This window comes from Heteronotia binoei, chromosome 1 (assembly GCF_032191835.1).
Source record: "Heteronotia binoei isolate CCM8104 ecotype False Entrance Well chromosome 1, APGP_CSIRO_Hbin_v1, whole genome shotgun sequence".
Lineage (NCBI taxonomy): Eukaryota > Metazoa > Chordata > Lepidosauria > Squamata > Gekkonidae > Heteronotia > Heteronotia binoei.
The window spans coordinates 18301405-18319947 of NC_083223.1; the positions used below are offsets into that span (position 1 = coordinate 18301405).

An 18543-nucleotide genomic window follows, 5' to 3' on the forward strand; every position below is an offset into this window, starting at 1 on the left:
TCTCAGAGCTGCTCACAATCTCCTATATCTTAGAAGAAGATATTGGATTTATATCCCGCCCTCCACTCCGAATCTCAGAGTCTCAGAGCGGCTCACAATCTCTCATATCTTCCTCCCCCACAACAGACACCCTGTGAGGTGGGTGGGGCCGAGAGGGCTCTCACAGCAGCTGCCCTTTCAAGGACAACTCCTGTGAGAACCATGGCTGACCCAAGGCCATTCCAGCAGGTGCAAGTGGAGGAGTTGGGAATCAAACCCGGTTCTCCCAGATATGAGTCCGTGCACTTAACCACTACACCAAACTGGTAGGATACAAAGTTGGGGTACAAAAAAAGTTAGAACAGGAAGCAAAGTTTGGATAACGAAGTTTTGGCCAACCAGGTCTAGGTTCTGTCTTATTTTACTTCCAAGTTGTCGGGGGCAGGGGGAGAGTAAAAATTGCATTGCATAATCCCTGGAGATATTTAGATGGTTGTTTGAAAGTTAAAGTTTCCAACTCTAAATTGGGAAATTCCTGGAGAGCCTGGAAAACACAAGGTTTGACCTAGAAGGGCCCTCTGCAGAGTAAAATGTTATATTGCCCATCCTGCAAAGACATTTTCTCCAGAGGAACTAGGGTTGCTTGGTCTGGGTTGGAAAATACTTGGAGACTTTGGAGGTGGAGTCAGGAGAGGGCTGGGTGAGGGAAGGGGAGGGGCTTCAGCATGGTACCGTGCCATAGAGTCCCCCTTCAAAGCAGCCATTTTCTCCAGGGGAGCTGATCTCTGCCAGCTGGAAATCAGCTGTAAAAGTGGGAGATCTCCAGGCCCCACCTGGGAACTGGCAACCCTAAGCAGAACTGATCTCTGTGTTGTCTGGAGATCAGTTCTAAATTCCAGGAGGAGATCTCCAGATCTACCAGTAGGTTGACAACCCTAGAAAGAACACTTGCTATCTGTACTACTAATCACTTTTACCAGAGAAATAGAACACAATTATATTTTAGGTGTTAATCATGCATGCAACAAACACGTTTTGGGACACAAAACATGGCGTTTCTCTCGTCATTTTGCCTGCTTGCTGAAGAGTAACACAACCTCAGAAATATTTTGGGCCATTTTGGTTCCCAGACCTCCGTCTGGAGGACTTTGACACTCTCGTGTGAGGACACCAGGGGGCGCTCCCGCCCGCCAAGAAAGTTGAAGGAAATCCACGGTAAGACAAAGAGTTGGGGGAAATACCTCTAACTTCCGGGATCGAAGTAACTTTTTCCCCAAGCGTGGGTCGGAGTTGATTGGATACGCTCGTGTTGTTTGCAAAGGAATAAATGCACCTGAGGATGCGAGGTGCGGGCGGTTCGAGAAAGCTGCTAACGCAATAAATTCCGTAAAGGTGCCCCAAGGATTTCTTGTTACAGGCTTTTACAGTAGTCAGCCAAACGTAAAATACTCAGTTCCGTAAAAGATATGTGCAGTTTAAATAGACCAGGGGTGGCCAAATGTCAAGACAGTGTGCGATTGCAATAAAAAAGGCCAACGCCATGCTGGGAATTATTAGGATGGCATTTGAAAACAAATCAGCCAGTATCATAATGCCCCTGTATAAATCGATGGTGCGGTCTCATTTGGAATACTGTGTACAATTCTGGTCACCGCACCTCAAAAAGGATATTATAGCATTGGAAAAAGTGCAGAAAAGGGCAACTAGAATGATTAAAGGGTTGGAACATTTTCCCCATGAAGAAAGGTTAAACTGCTCGGGGCTCTTTAGCTTGGAGAAAAGTCGACTGCAGGGTGACATGATAGAGGTTTACAAGATTATGCATGGGAATGGGATGGAGAGGGTAGAGAAAGAAGTCCTTTTCTTCCTTTCTCACAATACGAGAACTTGTAGGCATTCAATGAAATTGCTGAGCGGTTGGGTTAGAACAGATAAAAGGAAGTACTTCTTCACCCTAAAGGGTGATTAACATGTGGAATTCACTGCCACAGGAAGTGGTGGCGGCTACAAGCACAGCCAGCTTCAAGAGGGGATTGGATAAACATATGGAGCAGAGGTCCATGATGGCTATTAGACACAGCATATTGTTGGAACTGTCTGGGGCAATGTTGCTCTGCATTCTTGGTGCTTGGGGTGGGGGCAAAGTGGAAGAGCTTCTAGCCCTACTTGTGAACCTCCTGATGGCACTTGGGGGGTGGGGTTGCCACTGTGTGACACAGAGTGTTGGACTGGATGGGCCATTGTCCTGATCCAACATGGCTTCTCTTATGTTCTTATGTTTATTGTAAGAGCCGCATACAACATCAGACGGCTGAGAGCCACAAGTCATGAATGTCAGATGTTTGAGAGCCACAGGAGGAAGGCAGGCAGGCAGGCAAATAGATGGGGATGAGGGGGGAGAGGTGGAAAGAAAGCAACTTTAACTTGAAATCCATTCTCCAAGCCGGGACTTTCCTCCCTGTCTGCTTGACCTTCTAGCAGTGCAGTCTTGTCCATGAAATTAATGCACAGAGACTGGAATAGCGCTCCATAGGATTGCACTGTTGGTCGTCTGAATTCTGCAAGGTGTGATCTGATTGAGAGCCAGAAGGCATCAGTTGCAGGCAAGCGAGATCCCCTCGGGAGTCTGTCTCTGTGGCACCTGAAAGACCCAACTCCCAGGCTAAATGTGGGAGTTCGCGCCGGGTACACCGAGACGTGGAACCCCCTGCGCATGTCTGTACTGCAGGCTCACTATTCAAGGGTCTGGAGCATGGCTGCCAACTCTGGGTTGAGAAATTCCTGGAGATTTTCATGATAGGGCCTGGGGAAAGTGGGGTTTGGGGGAGAAAAGGAACCTCAGTAGAGAACAATAGCATGGAACCCACCTAGAGTTGCCAGCCTCCAGGTGGGGCCTGGAGATCTCCCACTTTTACCATGGATCTCCAGCTGGCAGAGATCAGCTCCCCCGGAGAAAACAGCTGCTTTGAAGGGTGGTCTCTGTGCCATTGCACCATGCTGAGTCCCCTCCCCTCATCAAACCCCGCCTTTTCCTGGATTCTCCCTCCCCCCCCCCCCAAGTCTCCAGGTATTTTCCCACATAGACCTGGCAACCCTCAGCCCACCCTCCAAACAACCACTTCCTCCCACGGGATTGGTCTCAGTCGTCGGGAGAACAGGTGGTGTTCCAGGAGATCCCCAGGCCCTATCTGGAGCTTTATATGTCACCCTAGAGAACCACAGAAAGAGGCAAAAACAACCCAAAAAAGTGTCGCAAATGAACGAAGTGTCATACACAAGAAATAGCTACTATTAACCTAATTCATATATAGTAACCTAATTCGTATACATGTGTGTGTGTGTGTGTGTGTGTGTGTGTGTATATATATACATATATATATATATATATATATATATATATATGCACACCCACACAAACATATATACACATATACATATACATATGTATATGAATCCTATTTTGGGACTGTTTCACGTTTAAGAATTTTTTGGAATTAGGTGAATAGTAGCTATTTCTTGCGTATGACACTTCGTTAATTTTCCACACTTTTTTGGGGGGGGGGGGTTGTTCTTGTTCCTACCTGGAGGTTGGCAACCGCGACTGCGTCTCATCCGCGCCGGTGAAAATTTTCAACATCCCAGAGAGGACACCCTTACAAACGCGGCGCTTCCATCCCGGGGTTGTGCATAGGACAACAAAGGGATCGCTCGTGTTCTCTTTCCCCGCACATGGCGGACCCCGCACGCCCAGGGCAGTCGGACGGGGAACCGGAGACGTAGGGGCGGGATCGGTAGTAGCCGCAGCCCGTCGTCACGCGGAAGGAAAGGAGGGAGGAGGAAAGGGGGCGGAGCGGCGCGCGAGGCCCGGCGGTAGCCATGGCGGCAGCGGCGGCCTCGGGCTCGGTGTGGTGCTGCCTGCGCTGGGCCTGCTGCGGGGAAGGCGGCGGGGGCCACATCCCGCTCAAGGAGATGCTGGCCGTGCAGCTGGACACGCAGCGAATGGGTAAGCAGCCGGCCGCGCCCCTGCGAGGTAGACTAGGGGGGCTGCTGTTGCCAGCCTCCAGGGGGCGGCTGGAGATCTCCCGGGAGGAGGACTGAGTTCAGTTCACCTGGAGGAAACGGTCGCTTTCCAAGATGGACTGCATGGCGTTGTGCCGCACTGGAGTCGGCGCCTCTCATCTGCAAAACCTGCTCTCCTCGGAGATAGGGTTGCCAGCCCCCAGGTGGGACCTGGAGATCTCCCGCTTTGACAACTGATCTCCAGCTGGCAGAGGTCGGCTCCCCTGGAGAAAACGGCTGCTTGGAAGGGTGGGCTCTCAGGCACTGGACCGTGCTGAGGCCCCTCCCCAGACTCCACCCTGTCCCAGATCCACCCCCAAAGTCTCCTGGTATTTTCCAACACAGACCTGGCAACCAATGCGGCCTCTAAGCTGCGGAGTCTTGTGAGCAAAAATTCTACATCGTGAATTACTGGCATTAAAGTTGTGAGCTGCTGCATACATTAGTTTGCTCTGGGACCAATCTTCCTGAGCTAAGACAAAAATGTGTGAGCCAAGGGCTAAAAAGCTGTGAGCTAGCTCACACTAACTCAGCTTAGAGGGAACACTGGTCCTGGCCGACGTTCCCTCTAAGCTGTGGGGTCTTGTGAGCAAAGCTTACATTGTGAATAAAACTTAGTTGGTCTTAAAGGTTTACTTGTCTACTGCTTTGGTCTATTGCTTCAGACCAACACGGCTGCCTACTGGGATCTGTTGGCATTAAAGCTGTGAGCTACTCACCGCATAGATTTGTTTGCTCTGGGGCCAATTTTCCCGAGCTAAGACAAAAATGTGTGAGCTAAACAAACTGTGAGCTAGCTCACACCAGCTCAGCTTCGAGGGAACACTCTTGGCAACCCTATCCCAAAATCTCCAGGTATTTCCCAGCCTTGAGCTGGCAACTGTAGTAGGGGGGAAGAGAAAGAGGCTGCCCGTCCTCCCCCTTCCCTCAGAGAAACAAGAGTCTTTATGTGGCATGCAAACAGGCAACAGGTTTGTTCCAGCATTTCCTTTCCTGAGCTAGAGCATCCTTTATCAAGTGCAGTGGATCTTTGCTCTGGCTTGGGGGAACTGAAGAAGAACCTTCAGCTCACTGTGCTATTTGTGATGCAGGCTGCAGCCCTGATGGTATGTTTCTTATGTGCAGTGTTGTGCAGCATTATTTGGAAACACATGGCTCTGAGAAAGATTCAGTGGTTGAAACAAGTCTCTGATTCTTCCACGATGGAATTTATCCTGTTAGATTATTTCAATATTGATTCATTTGTATATTGTGTATAAATTTTTTCCACTCTGTGATTTCTCTATACGGTATTGAATTATGAATGTTTTTTCCACTTAATATACTTCAATAATTTGTTGTTCGCATAGTGTTCTTTTGCATTGAGAGGTCGGCATCCCTACTTTGGAGAGCCAATTTGGTTTCGTGGTTAAGTGTATGGACTCTTATCTGGGAGAACAGGGTTTGATTCCCCACTCCTCCACTTGCAGTTGCTGGAATGGCCTTGGGTTAGCCATAGCTCTTGTAGGAGTTGTCCTTGAAAGGGCAGCTGCTGTGAGAGCTCTCTCTCAGTCCCACCCACCTCACAGGGTGTCTGTTGTGGGGGGAGAAGATATAGGAGATTGTAAGCCGCTCTGAGTCTCTGATTCAGAGAGCAGGGCGGGGCATAAATCTGCAGAATTCTTCTTCTTTCTTCTTCTTCGCAGAATTTGAGTCTAGAAGCACTATAGAGACCAACAATATTCCGGGGAGTCAAATTTCACCTAATCAGATACCAAGGAGCATTAACCCCAAAACTTTACACCCTGGAAAACATTGACGATCTATAAGATGCCTCTGGACTCAAATTTTGTTGTACTACAGACTGATGTGACTCCTTTCCTGACACTATTTATGTAGGAGGCATGAATTTTTTTTTTAAAATATATACTCTACAGACAGTGGGGTCAAGGGGCCTTGGAATGCAGGAAGTGGCTGTGGCAGATCTAATCATGTAAAAAAGAGACTGCTAGTTATGCTGAGCCGGTTCATAATACTGACTGTATTATAAGAAAGCCTATTCCCTCAAAAAAATGTAGCGCTCAACAGGTTTTGTTTGAAAGGTTAGCAAAAGATTAGTGTCACTTATATTACTCCAATATGTAATTTCTTTCTGGGGAGAAATGTAAAATTTTATTTAGATAAATTTTTAGCTGTGATAGGAACAAAAAAATTACCCTAAACGTGGCAAATTTTGCCATAAGATCCCGGAAGCAAATCATTAGGGGAAGTACTTAACCCTAAAAAGCTGGAATTTGATGTATATAACTGAGGTTGATTTTATATGTTCTATTCTGAATGTATGTTTTTATCTAGAATGTGTATTCTATTTGATTGGTCTTTGACCGTATTAAACTATATTACTACCAAACTGTTTGCACATACTGAAGTTGTATGTGCATGGAAAATACATTCGTTGTCCCTTTTACACAACATGGAAAGCATGCATATCAAGAGGAGCACAGGTGGCACATGGTTGAGTGCCAAAATCCCAGTCTGAACAGACCTGATATGTGCATGTTAAGCTGTCTTGGTACATGCAATTGCATGCAAGTCCCAGTTTTGCAGAAAAATTGCTATGTGCCAAACACCTCTAAGAGATAAATCATCTCTCAAAAGACATAACTTTCCTGATGATTATAAAATCTGCTGGGGAGCTACTGATTTTCTGCTTTCCACAGGTAGTGCCGGGAAATGAAATTTTTTTCAGTATTGATTTATAAATGTTTGGGTCTTAAAGCATTATTGAATAACTGTGCAAATGTCATGTGTGTAACGAGGGGTGTGAACAGCTTGGGTCATTTGGGATCAGTGCAGTTTAAGTCTTCAGGGAGAGCTGGATGCCGTTTGAAATATTTTCAGTCTCGTTGCCCTTTGTAATTCTGCAGGAACGGACGTCGTCATCGTCAAGAACGGGCGGAGAGTTTGCGGTACGGGAGGCTGCCTAGCCAATGCCCCTCTGCATCAAAACAAGAGCTATTTTGAGTTTAAAATCCAGTCTACAGGTCAGTGGGGAAAGCATCACATATCTTTAAAATGTTTGTACCTTTATGCTCCAAATCTCATGCCATTTCTAAATGGTCTCCTATCTAAATACTAACCAGCAGGGCTTTTTTTGTAGTGGGAACTCCTTTGCCTTAGGTCACACCCCCCTGACGTAGCCAATCCTCCTGGAGCTTGCAGTAGACCCTGTACTAAGAGCCCTGTAAGCTCCAGGAGGATTGGTTACATCAGAGGGGGTGTGACCTAATATGCAAAGGAGTTCCTGCGGGAAAAAAAAGGCCTGCTAACCAGGGTCGACCCTGCTTAGCTTCTGAGATCTGATGAGATTGGGCTGGCCAGGGCCATCCAACTCAGGGTTCGCCCAGTGCGGGCAAATTGTAATTGACATCTGGCAGCCCTGCAGGCAGGCGGTCCCCCCTCACTCAGCTGAAGGCCCGCCCGGAGTCCTGCAGTAAAAAGGAAGCTGAAAAATAATTTATTAATGAATTATTTAGAGACTGTACAGAGGGAAAAGACCCTCGTTAAAGTCCTAAAGGTCTCTGAGGAATACAGAGAATGCAGGTCATTTTAATACTGAAAATGACATTGCTCATAATTATACAAAGCAGATTTTGATTAGTTATGCAGAGAGAGTTGTGTACGGGCTCTTATCTGGGAGGACCGGGTTTGATTCCCCACTCCTCCACTTGCACCTGCTGGAATGGCCTTGGGTCACCTATAGCTCTCGCAGAGTTGTCCTTGAAAGGGCAGCTTCTGTCAGAGCTCTCTCAGCCCCATCCACCTCACAGGGTGTCTGTTGTGGGGGAGGAAGACATAGGTGGTTGTAAGTCACTCTGAATCTCTGATTCAGAGAGAAGGACAGGGTATAAATCTGTGGTCTTCTTCTATCCAGATATGATGGGTTAATTCACTATGAGTCATATGCTTGGAGACATCCCTTCTGAATGCTTCTGATGACCGGTCTCTTACAGTTTTGGCTAAAATTCCCTTGGCTCGCAGGTTCCTTTGTGCAGTCCAGGGTGATTTCTTTGCCTTTTTAAACTTGCCTCCCAAAATAGTCTGCTTCCAGGAAGCTCCAAACTTTACTGCAGACACATCCACTTGTAGTTGGCTCCTCTGAGATGTCAGCTACCTTCTCTAAGAGCATTGATGGCTCAACATTTCGTGTTAGGAAGCCACTGGAATTAAATAAACTCTAATATAGTGTTTCCCTTATTCTAGTGCAGGGGTGGCCAAACTGTGGCTCGGGAGCGAAACGTGGCTCTTTCATACATACTGTGTAATTCTTAAAGCCCCCACCACCCCACTGGCCAGCTTGGAGACGGCATTTTTCTCTTTAAATCACTCCTCCAAGCCAGGCAATGGCTTGGAGAATGCATTTAAACTTATAGTTGCTTTCTTTCCACCTGTCTCTACCCCATCTATTTGCCTTCCTTCCTTCCTTCCCTCTCTGCCTTCCTTCCTTCCTTCCTTCCTTCCTTCCTTCCTTCCTTCCTTCCTTCCTTCCTTCCTTCCTTCCTTCCTTTAAATCACTTCTCAAGAATGCATATAAAGTTAAAGCTGCTTTCTTTCCACCTCTCTCCCCATCTCCTTCCTTCCTTCCTTCCTTCCTTCCTTCCTTCCTTCCTTCCTTCCTTCCTTCCTTCCTTCCTTCCTTCAAATCACTTCTCAAGAATGCATATAAAGTTAAAGCTGCTTTCTTTCCACCTCTCTCCCCCATCTCTTTCTTTCCTTCCTTCCTTCCTTCCTTCCTTCCTTCCTTCCTTCCTTCCTTCCTTCCTTCCTTCCTTCCTTCCTTCCTTCCTTCCTTCCTTCCTTCCTTCCTTCCTGTCTTTTGGCTCTCAAACATCTGATGTTCATGTCTTGCGGCTCTCAGACATCTAATGTTTATTCTGTGTGGCTCTTACATTCAGCAAGTTTGGCCACTCCTGTTCTAGTGTTTCTGTTAAGGGCAAAATATGATTTCTTGGCATGCCTCTGGGTTAGTAGTGTAAACGAAATATGTGGATAAGTAGCCATGTCCATCCACCCCTCATGGGGTTTTCAAGGCAAGAGATGAGCAGAGGTAGTTGCGATTCCCTCCCTCTGTATAGCAGTCCTTGACTACCTTGGTTGTCACTCCTCTAAGTAGTAACCAGGCCAACTCTGCTTAGCTTCCAAGATCTGAAGCCTGAAAAAGCCAAAATGCATAAACATCTTCCTAAGAAAAAGGACATAAAATAAGGATATCTAAACAGAAAAGCAATTACATGAATTATTATAATCTAGTAAATTTAAAATGTGCATGTTCACAAAACTGTGTAGTGTCATAAATAACGTAGTAAGAAGACTGTCTGATGTAGTTACAAAATAAATGATAGCATTCACACCATATAAACAATGAAGGAGAGGAAAACCACAAGCATCCACATTTATCCATAGAAAATAACAATGGAAAGTACTAAAAGAAGCAAGTTTGGTTGTCAAAATCATCCCAGAGATTAGTTCCAAGTGTTTTAGACGCATTTGTGCCCAGGTCATTCTTGGAGAAAAGGCCCAGCAGGAACACATATTGGGCCACACCCACTGACATCACCATTGTTTCACACAGGGCTTTTTTGTAGGAAAAACTCAGCAGGAACTTATTTGCATATTAGGCCACTCCTCCACTGGTGCCAAGGCAGCTGGAACTTGGTTCCTGCTCAAAAAAAGCCCTGACTGTACCTCTAAATTATTCAGTTTAAAAAGAAAATAAAACTTTTTTGTAAAGGGTTTTGTTCCATTGCAGAGATTAAGCGTAGTGTTTGTCTGACTCCCCAATCTGGCATGGAGGAATATAGTTTTACCGTGGCTACATTTTGTTGCGTTTTGCTGTAACTTCATGCACACTTTTGGAATAATTACTCTCTCCCCTTGTCGAGGTTCCATTTGCACTCTTTCTTTGTCTCTCTGGCTGTGTCATTCAGGTTTCCTTTTCTCTCCCTGTGCCTCCAGGGATCTGGGGTGTCGGGGTCGCTACTCAGAAAGTCAACCTGAATCAGATCCCTATGGGGCGCGACACGAATAGCTTAGTCCTGAGGAATGACGGCGCTCTTTACTACAACAACGAAGAAAAGAACAGGTTGCCTGCAAACAGCCTCCCACAGGAGGGTGACGTGGTGGTGAGTTTCTTTCGGTGTCATGTATGCAGATCTTACCAAAACTGTATTTATGATCTCTCTTTAAATTAAATCTATTTCCATTTTATTTCAAAGCACACAGTAGTATACCCTTGTAGAGCCAGTGTGATGTTAAGAGCGGCGGACTCTAATCCGGAGAGCCGTGTCTTATTCCCCACTCCTTCACAGGAAGCCAGCTGGGAGACCTTGGGCCAGTTACAGTTCTCTCAGAACTCTCTCAGCCCCACCTGCCTCACAAGGTGTCCGTTGCGGGGAGATGAAGAGAAGGCGATTGTAGGCCACTTTGAGACTCCTTAAAGCAGAGAAAAGTGCCAGACTGATCTAGAGAACTGGGTCTGATTCCCCAGAGCCAGTTTGGTGTAGTGAGAGCCAGTTTGGTGTAGTGGTTGTGTAGTGAGAGCTTGTGTAGTGAGAGCCAGTTTGGTGTAGTGGTTAAGTGTGCGGACTCTTATCTGGGAGAACCTGGTTTGATTCCCCACTCCTCCACTTGCACCGGCTGGAACGGTCTTGGGTCAGCCATAGCTCTCTTATCTGGGAGAACAGGGTTTGATTCCCCACTCCTCCACTTGCACCTGCTGGAATGGCCTTGGGTCAGCCATAGCTCTCTTATCTGGGGGAACAGGGTTTGATTCCCCACTCCTCCACTTGCACCTGCTGGAATGGCCTTGGGTCAGCCATAGCTCTCTTATCTGGGAGAACAGGGTTTGATTCCCCACTCCTCCACTTGCACCTGCTGGAATGGCCTTGGGTCAGCCATAGCTCTCTTATCTGGGGGAACAGGGTTTGATTCCCCACTCCTCCACTTGCACCTGCTGGAATGGCCTTGGGTCAGCCATAGCTCTCTTATCTGGGAGAACAGGGTTTGATTCCCCCCTCCTCCACTTGCACCTGCTGGAATGGCCTTGGGTCAGCCATAGCTCTCTTATCTGGGGGAACAGGGTTTGATTCCCCACTCCTCCACTTGCACCTGCTGGAATGGCCTTGGGTCAGCCATAGCTCTGGCAGAGGTTGTCCTTGAAAGGGCAGCTGCTGGGAGAGCCCTCTCAGCCCCACCCACCTCACAGGGTGTCTGTTGTGGGGGAGGGGAAGGTAAAGGAGATTGTGAGCCGCTCTGAGACTCTTCGGAGTGGAGGGTGGGATATAAATCCAATATCATCTTCTTCATCTTCATCTCCTCCGTGTAAAGTCTGCTGGGTGACCTTGGGCCAGTTACAGTTCTCTCAGAGCTCTCTCAGCCCCACCTACCTCGCTGGGTGTCTGTTGTGGAGAGAGGAAGGGAAGGAGATTGTAAGCTGCTCCATCACTTCTTCGGGTAGTGAAGGGCGGGGTGTAAAACCAACTCTTCTTCTACCCTTGGAGCCTTCTTAAGCTGTCCACTATGGAGAGCTGTCTTTTTAATACAGAAAGCCCTTTTTTAGCCCTGACCTGATTTCGTCAGATCTCGGAAGCTAAGCAGGGCCAACTGTGGGGAGTACTGGGATGGGAGATAATACCAGCAGTTGGAAGGGGAGGGGCAGGCTTATTCAGCCACCTCCCTGAATATCCTGCATGCCACCAGTAGGGGGCAGTCAGCAGAGGTCTTCCACATGACTTCCAGGTGCACACACGCGCTCTCTCACACATGCACAGAAAATAAGAACACACACACACATTGTCAACAATGCTGTGAAATATGATAACAAAATTGGATAAACAGTGCAGAAGTATAATACATGCAAAGGAACAAAGCAGTGTCCCTGTTGCATTTTATTTGTTTATTTACCGTATTTAATTTATTTATTTACTTTAAATTTCTATCCCACCCTCTCCACAAGCAGACTCAGGGTGGCTAACAACATTCATATTTACAAGTTAAAACTAATAAAACATAGTTAAAACCATTTTGAAAAAGCCCTTCCTGAACGGTTGTAGTTTACAAGTTCTATGTTACAGTAGAAGTGCGAGAGCTTTCTATCCCTTGGCCTTTTCTGCATTCTCATTTTACTCTTGCTTCAGAAGCGGGGGGGCTTCTATTCAGCAGGTGTTTTTCTTCCTCTGTCAGTCAGTTCAATATGACATTGGTTTCTGTTTGGCATATCTTCCTGTAGAGAACCAGTTTGGTGTAGTGGTTAAGTGTGCGGACTCTTATCTGGGAGAACCGGGTTTGATTCCCCACTCCTCCACTTGCAGCTGCTGGAATGGCCTTGGGTCAGCCATAACTCTGGCAGAGGTTGTCCTTGAAAGGGCAGCTGCTGTGAGAGCCCTCTCAGCCCCACCTCACAGGGTGTTTGTTGTGGGGGGGAGAAGTTAAAGGAGATTGTAAGCTGCTGTGAGTCTCTGATTCAGAGAGAAGGGCGGGGTATAAATCTGCAATTCTTCTAGATTTCAATTGCACTTAAACCAGTGTAATATCAATTTGACCACTAGATGGAGCAAAACACATGCTGAACTGGGGGTTGGGATAAGGGGTGGGAGGGAGAAACACTCCCAAAGCAACAGAGGAACTTACAAGTGAGGAAAATTAGACTGTGGAAAAGCCTTTTGTGGGGGGGGAGGGGACATTCCCCCAAGTGGGAACCACAGCAGAGAATACTCCGGCATGGTAAAATTCAGCTTAATAAGCATTTCCCACTGTTTTTGCTTTTTAAAAGCAAGTTTTAGTTCTAAGGGCTGTGAAAATATTCCTGAAGGTATATGAGCAAAGCCGCAGAAGTCTCAGCAATAAAACATGCAGTTGAATGAAAGTGTTAAGGGGTTGGGATTAGGGCTTTGAACAGATTGCAGGTTTTCTTGTTGTAAAACTTGGGCCCAGAATTTCAGCACTATCCAGCAATGCTCCCTCTAAGCTGTGGAGTCTTGTGAGCAAAAATTCTACTTTGTGAGCTGCTTTGTGAGAGCGAGTTTGGTGTAGTGGTTAAGTGCGTAGACTCTTATCTGGGAGATCCAGGTTTGATTCCCCACTCCTCCATATTAGATAGCAATAAAAGGTAATAAAAGTTGCCTGTTAATTGCTGGTGCTGCATGTCTAGGTAAAACAAAAGGACATGTATTTCCTAGTGCAATGAAGTAGGTTAAATAACTAATTAAGGAAGAAGCAATCTGAAGCATGGGGGAACTGGCTGTCAATAAAAGGTTACAGTTTGATGCAACATTTTAAGAACTGTCGAAATTGCTAAAAAGAAGGTTCTCTTGGGTTGTTAGGAATTGTGACAAGTGCGGGGACTCCAGTCTTAGTTTAAGATGAGATTGCAGTACAAGGCGTTTTGTTTCTTGATGGATTCTAATTCAGCAGTTTCGCGTTGTATATTCCTTTTGAAGAACTGTGACTTTCAGATGTGCAACAGTTATGTCCTGGAAGAGTAAAATATCCTGTCACTGGTATCAGAGTATTGTGGATCTTACGTCAGATTTGTGTTCATTGGTTCTCTCATGTTGGGACTGGCACATTTATCCAATGTAGACAGTTAATAGGGCATTGTTGGTGCTTGATGGCTCAGTGGTAGAGCATCTGCTTGGTAAGCAGAAGGTCCCAGGTTCAATCCCCAACTAAAAAGGCCCCAGGCAAATAGGTGTGAAAAACCTCAGCTTGAGACCCTAGAGAGCCGCTGCCAGTCTGAGTAGACAATACTGACTTCGATGGGCCAAGGGTCTAATTCAGTATAAGGCAGCTTCATATGTTCATATGATATGCACATGGACGTGATGGTGTAGCTCAGGGGTGTCAAATGTCCGGCCCGTGGGTCAGAACCGGCCCACTCAGGGCTTTCATCTCTCCTCTCTCTCCTGTCCTTGCTCTTTGAAGTTTCAAGGCTGCTGACATTCCCAGCTCCTTCTTTCCTAGGCTCAGAGCATTTTATATTTTTTTGTTTCTGCTGTGATCCTCGTACTTTTTCCTCATGTTTTATTTTAAAAACTACATCGCCAAATCCCACTATTCTCCCCCAACCTTTCAATTTGAAACAAAACATTGCAAGAGGTTTAAACCTGTTTGTATTTTAAGTAAAAAAAGAATCTTTAATTGTGTTTGTGTCCTTTATAAAAATGTATATCTCTGCTACCTTGCATTACGTTTTATGACTTGCATGGCCCGACCCCCCAGAGTCCCATTTCTGTCAGATCTGACCCTTGTAACAAATGAGTTCGACACCCCTGTTTGCCATTTAGATTAAAATAGAATTCAAATTATCTTGGCGTCAACTGAGACTTGGGTTTCCTCATTCATTATACCTTCTAATTATCTTGACGTTTCAGATTTTACTGTGTATGGCCTGGCCCATGAGTTCTTAAGTCTGATGGTTCCTGCCAACAACAATTAGACTAGCAGTCTGGCAGGCTGCTCAAACAGCAGTCGGAGCAGGAGAGGCTGACAATATTGGACATCCTGAAATAAATAAATATTGGACATCTCAACTAAAAGCCTGGAGGAAAAGCTCTGTTTTGCAGGCCTGTTTTGTCTTCCTAGTACCAAACTTCATTTGACTCTCGAAAACTTTCCCCCCAAGAATGTTGTTTGTCTCTTGGTGCTACTGGACTCTAATCTAGCAGTGGTGCTTTACTGTTTCTTGAATCTGAAGCTCCCCCCGCCCTCGGTAGCATTTTTACACAGAAAGTCATGTTGGTGAGTAAAATGCTGACTTGGGACGCCGCTGTGAATAACCAGCTTCAGTTTTCTAATCTGTGAAACAGTCTATTACTTCTGGAATGAAAGAAACGTGCCCACTTGAACCTTAGAGAAAACGACCTGTAGCAGTGAAATCTCTTAAAAGATGTTTTTTTGGAAGAATTCACATCAGAATGTAGTGACTGTATTGAATTTTGCTTGCCACCTTGACAAAGCGAAACTTGTGTACAGACTCACATTTTACATCTTTTTGTCTTGCAGGGTATTTCGTATGACCATGTAGAATTAAATGTTTACCTAAATGGGAAAAATATGCACTGTCCGGCGTCAGGAATCAGAGGGACGGTCTTCCCTGTGGTATATGGTAAGTTAGAGTTCTTAAAACTTTCAAAAAGAATTGTGTTAACTCTACTAATGAATGCCTGCCAGTACTGCAACTGTTGATGTCTGGATTTCCTGTGTTCTCTCAGGCATTATTCATAGACCGTAGTGGGTAGATATCTAAATTGTGGCCATTTTTCAGAATTCTGCAGTTTCCAAGCACAATCTATAATGTTTTTGTATTGACATACTCAAACAAGGGATATTGGCTGTTTATCTTATTACATATACTAAACCCATCTTCCACTAGATTTTAATGTATTTTTTTTTCTAATGGCAAACTAGAATGATGCAGATATTTATGTGACATGTTAAAAGGAAAATTAGTTGAACAGGAAAAACTTCTGGGAAAGAAATGCCCTCATTTTGACCCAGGCTCATTAGCAATGAGAGCCCCATGGCACAGAGTGTTAAAGCTGCAGTACTGCAGTTCTAAGCTCTGCTCACGACCTGAGTTCGATCCCTGGCAGAAGCTGGGTTTTCAGGTAGCCGGCTCGAGGTTGACTCAGCCTTCCATCCTTCCGGTAAAATGAGCACCCAGCTTGCCGGGGGGAAAGTGTAGATGACTGGGGAAGGCAATGGCAAACCACCCCGTAAAAAGTCTGCCGTGAAAACGTTGTGAAAGCAACGTCACCCCAGAGTCGGGAACGACTGGTGCTCACACAGGGGACTATTCCTTCTCCATTAGCAATAGAATAATTAACAGACATTCTCACATTCTGACACGTTACTGTTTTATTGGTTTCCCACACTAATGCAACCCAGATCAAAGTTTTTCTGAATGTGTTAATGTTACTATTTTGCTATTGGATTTTAACTTGGTACCACTTTGCATTCTAAACCCCACCAGCTATAAGTAGCTCTGCTTACTGTACCTCATTCCTTGTCTGAAGAAGTGTGCATGCACACGAAAGCTTGCATTCTGAATAAAAGTTTGTTGGTCTTAAAAGCGCTACTTGACTCCTCCTTTGTTCTAAAGCACAGTCTAGTTCAGGGATCCCCAACCTTTTTGAATCTGTGGGCACCCTTGGAATTATGGCACAATGTGGTAGGCGCAGGCAAAAAAAGGGTTGCCACAGGGCACCAGAGCCAGCTGCAAAGTGGCTGACGCTGCTTATCTTCTATCGCACAGTGAACTTCTTTGTGCTGTGGTGGCAGCTGCTGGCAAAGCAAAAAAATCTGCCTAGCCAATCAGAAGCTTCGCTAGGCAAGAGCCCTACCCCCCCGCCACACCCACTTTCTAGAAACATTGGCAGGAACCAAAACAGGTATTGTAAGAAACCACATTGGAGACCCCTGATCTAGTTCTTATAAAAGCAACAAGACTAGTTGAATTAATAATGAACATAGTGTAGAGAATTCCCTTGGTGGGCTGTACAACCAGTCCATACCTCAGAAAGCCAACAAGATGGCTGAGTTTGCAGCAATTTGGCATCCTCGTTCTCATTTGTATGTGACAAAGTAAACCTTGACTCAGGAAAACTTATCCCCTGGAAAATTCTGTCCGTCTTTTAAGATGCTGCTGGACTTGTTCTTCTTGTACAGATTAATACAAGCCACTCACCTGTGTCAGAGTTGTTGAAGCCCAAATACATGCCCATTCTTCACAGTTTTCCTCCTCCTCTGTTACAGTGGATGACAGCGCCATTTTGGATTGTCAGTTCAGTGACTTTTATCATACGCCTCCGACAGGGTTTGAAAAGATCCTCTTCGAACAACAGATTTTCTGAAGGTTCCCATTCACTTCCCGGCCGTTGTTATAAGACCTGCTCTCTGTTCCTGGAGCACACACACCTGCATTGAGTCAAAGTACTTCTGATTTGTCTAAAAGAAAAAAACAACCTGTGTTGCAAATGCTATACCTGATATCGTTTTGTGATGTGGACAATATTTGTTTTTCACGTAAAGGGATACAGCTGACAGTATTCGCCGACTTGGAAGTTCTAATGTCGCTGTACGTTAAATAGTTCTTATACATATCAGTATGTTTCCAGGAAACTGTAGGGACTGAAGTTTGTCCCAGCACATTTCTAGTATCTTTCTATTTTTTGCAGGGGTGGAATTCTAGCAGGAGCTCCTTTGCATATTAGGCCACACACCCCTGATTTAGCCAATCCCCCAAGAGCTTACAAAAAAAGAGCCTTGTAAGCTCTTGGAGGATTGGCTTACATCAAGGGTTGTGACCTAACATGCAAAGATGCTCCTGCTAGAATTCCATCCGATTCTTTGTTCATACGTAGTCCGAGAAACTACTTGGAGGCTTTATCAATTTCTGGTGTCTTGTACAGAAGCTGCTCCTAGTTGCAAGGTGGGCAGCTATGATTTTTAGTTATTTTTTTTTAACTGCTGAGATTCCTGCTTAATTTAATCCCGAGAGTTCTTTTCGTTAAAATCAAGGCCAGGTCCTGAATGTAAAAAAAGCCAACCCAAATCGAAGGTCGTCTTGCTGTGTTCTGCTGGTAAAAATAAAATTTAAAAAAAAGACAAGTAAGCTGCTAGTGGTTATAATAAAGCTTTATTTCTGAACCGAATTGGATTTTTGGTGGATAGTTTTGTGCTTTCTCGAAAACAAGTAATAAAAGTACATCAGTTACCGTGTCCTCTGTTTCTGTGATTGTGGAGGATGGCCCCGGTAGCAGGAACTCCTTTGCATATTAGGCCACACACCCCTGATGTAGCCAATCCTCCAAGAGCTTACAGTGGGCCCTGTACTAAGAGCCCTGTAGACTCTTGGAGGATTGGCTACATAAGAGGGGTGTGGCCTAATATGCAAAGGAGTTCCTGCTACAAAAAAAGTTCTGGTTGCAGCCATTTTGGAAACCACTTTCTGTTAATACAAAGCAGATAGCATCTTTAGTATGTCGCGAGTCCCCTAAGTAGAGAGAGGCACAATCATGTTGCCCTTTTAAGAGTACCGGGTTCGATCCAACCAGCTTTTTAAAACTCATCCTGTTCCCCTCCGTACTGAAATCCCTGCCCCACACACCGAGAGGAAACCGGTCGATTAATGGACTCCTTGTTCTTTCAGTCAAGCTAACAAGGCATAACACTTCATCAGAAAAGCTCAAGATGGCGAGAAGCCATGGCCTGCTCTGCGGCAATGCACCCGGACACAAGGTACACAGCATGCACGATTACACTTCATGGCCGACAGAAAATGAGCGCAAACCAGAAACGACTTGGGTGAAGTCAGGGGGAGACAGGGCATGGCCCTTTGACGACAGAAAGTACAGGCCAGTGTAGGTCAGAGGTGGCCAAACTGGGCTCGGGAGCCACACGTGGCTCATTCACACACATTACGTGGCTCTCAAAGCCCCCACTGCCCCATTGGTTGGCTTGGAGAAG

The 18543-nt window shown here is 45.7% G+C and overlaps 1 protein-coding gene across 2 annotated transcripts; it reads left to right on the forward strand.

Moving 5' to 3' along the window:
• Nucleotides 1-3788: 3788 nt before the first annotated feature.
• On the forward strand, nt 3789-17729 carry SPRYD7 (SPRY domain containing 7). Of its 2 annotated transcripts, XR_009555058.1 has the most exons (6): nt 3843-3982; nt 6945-7061; nt 10033-10199; nt 15079-15181; nt 16831-17254; nt 17409-17729. XR_009555058.1 is itself a non-coding variant. In XM_060231465.1 (5 exons), the coding sequence occupies exons 1-5, from the start codon at nt 3856-3858 to the stop codon at nt 16926-16928; spliced, it is 612 nt and encodes a 203-aa protein (XP_060087448.1). In that variant the 5' UTR covers nt 3789-3855; the 3' UTR covers nt 16929-17729. The 2 variants fall into 2 exon arrangements, 1 of the variants encoding a protein (XP_060087448.1); XM_060231465.1 differs by having other exon boundaries at nt 3789-3982; nt 16831-17729.
• Nucleotides 17730-18543: the final 814 nt, after the last annotated feature.

Bases quoted from the DNA above. Each gene is read 5' to 3' on its own strand.
- SPRYD7 (XM_060231465.1), top strand. From the start codon at position 3,856: ATGGCGGCAGCGGCGGCCTCGGGCTCGGTGTGGTGCTGCCTGCGCTGG. The intron at 7,062-10,032 runs GTCAGTGGGGAA...CTGTGCCTCCAG, and splicing joins GTTTAAAATCCAGTCTACAG to GGATCTGGGGTGTCGGGGTC. The intron at 10,200-15,078 runs GTGAGTTTCTTT...TTTGTCTTGCAG, and splicing joins CACAGGAGGGTGACGTGGTG to GGTATTTCGTATGACCATGT.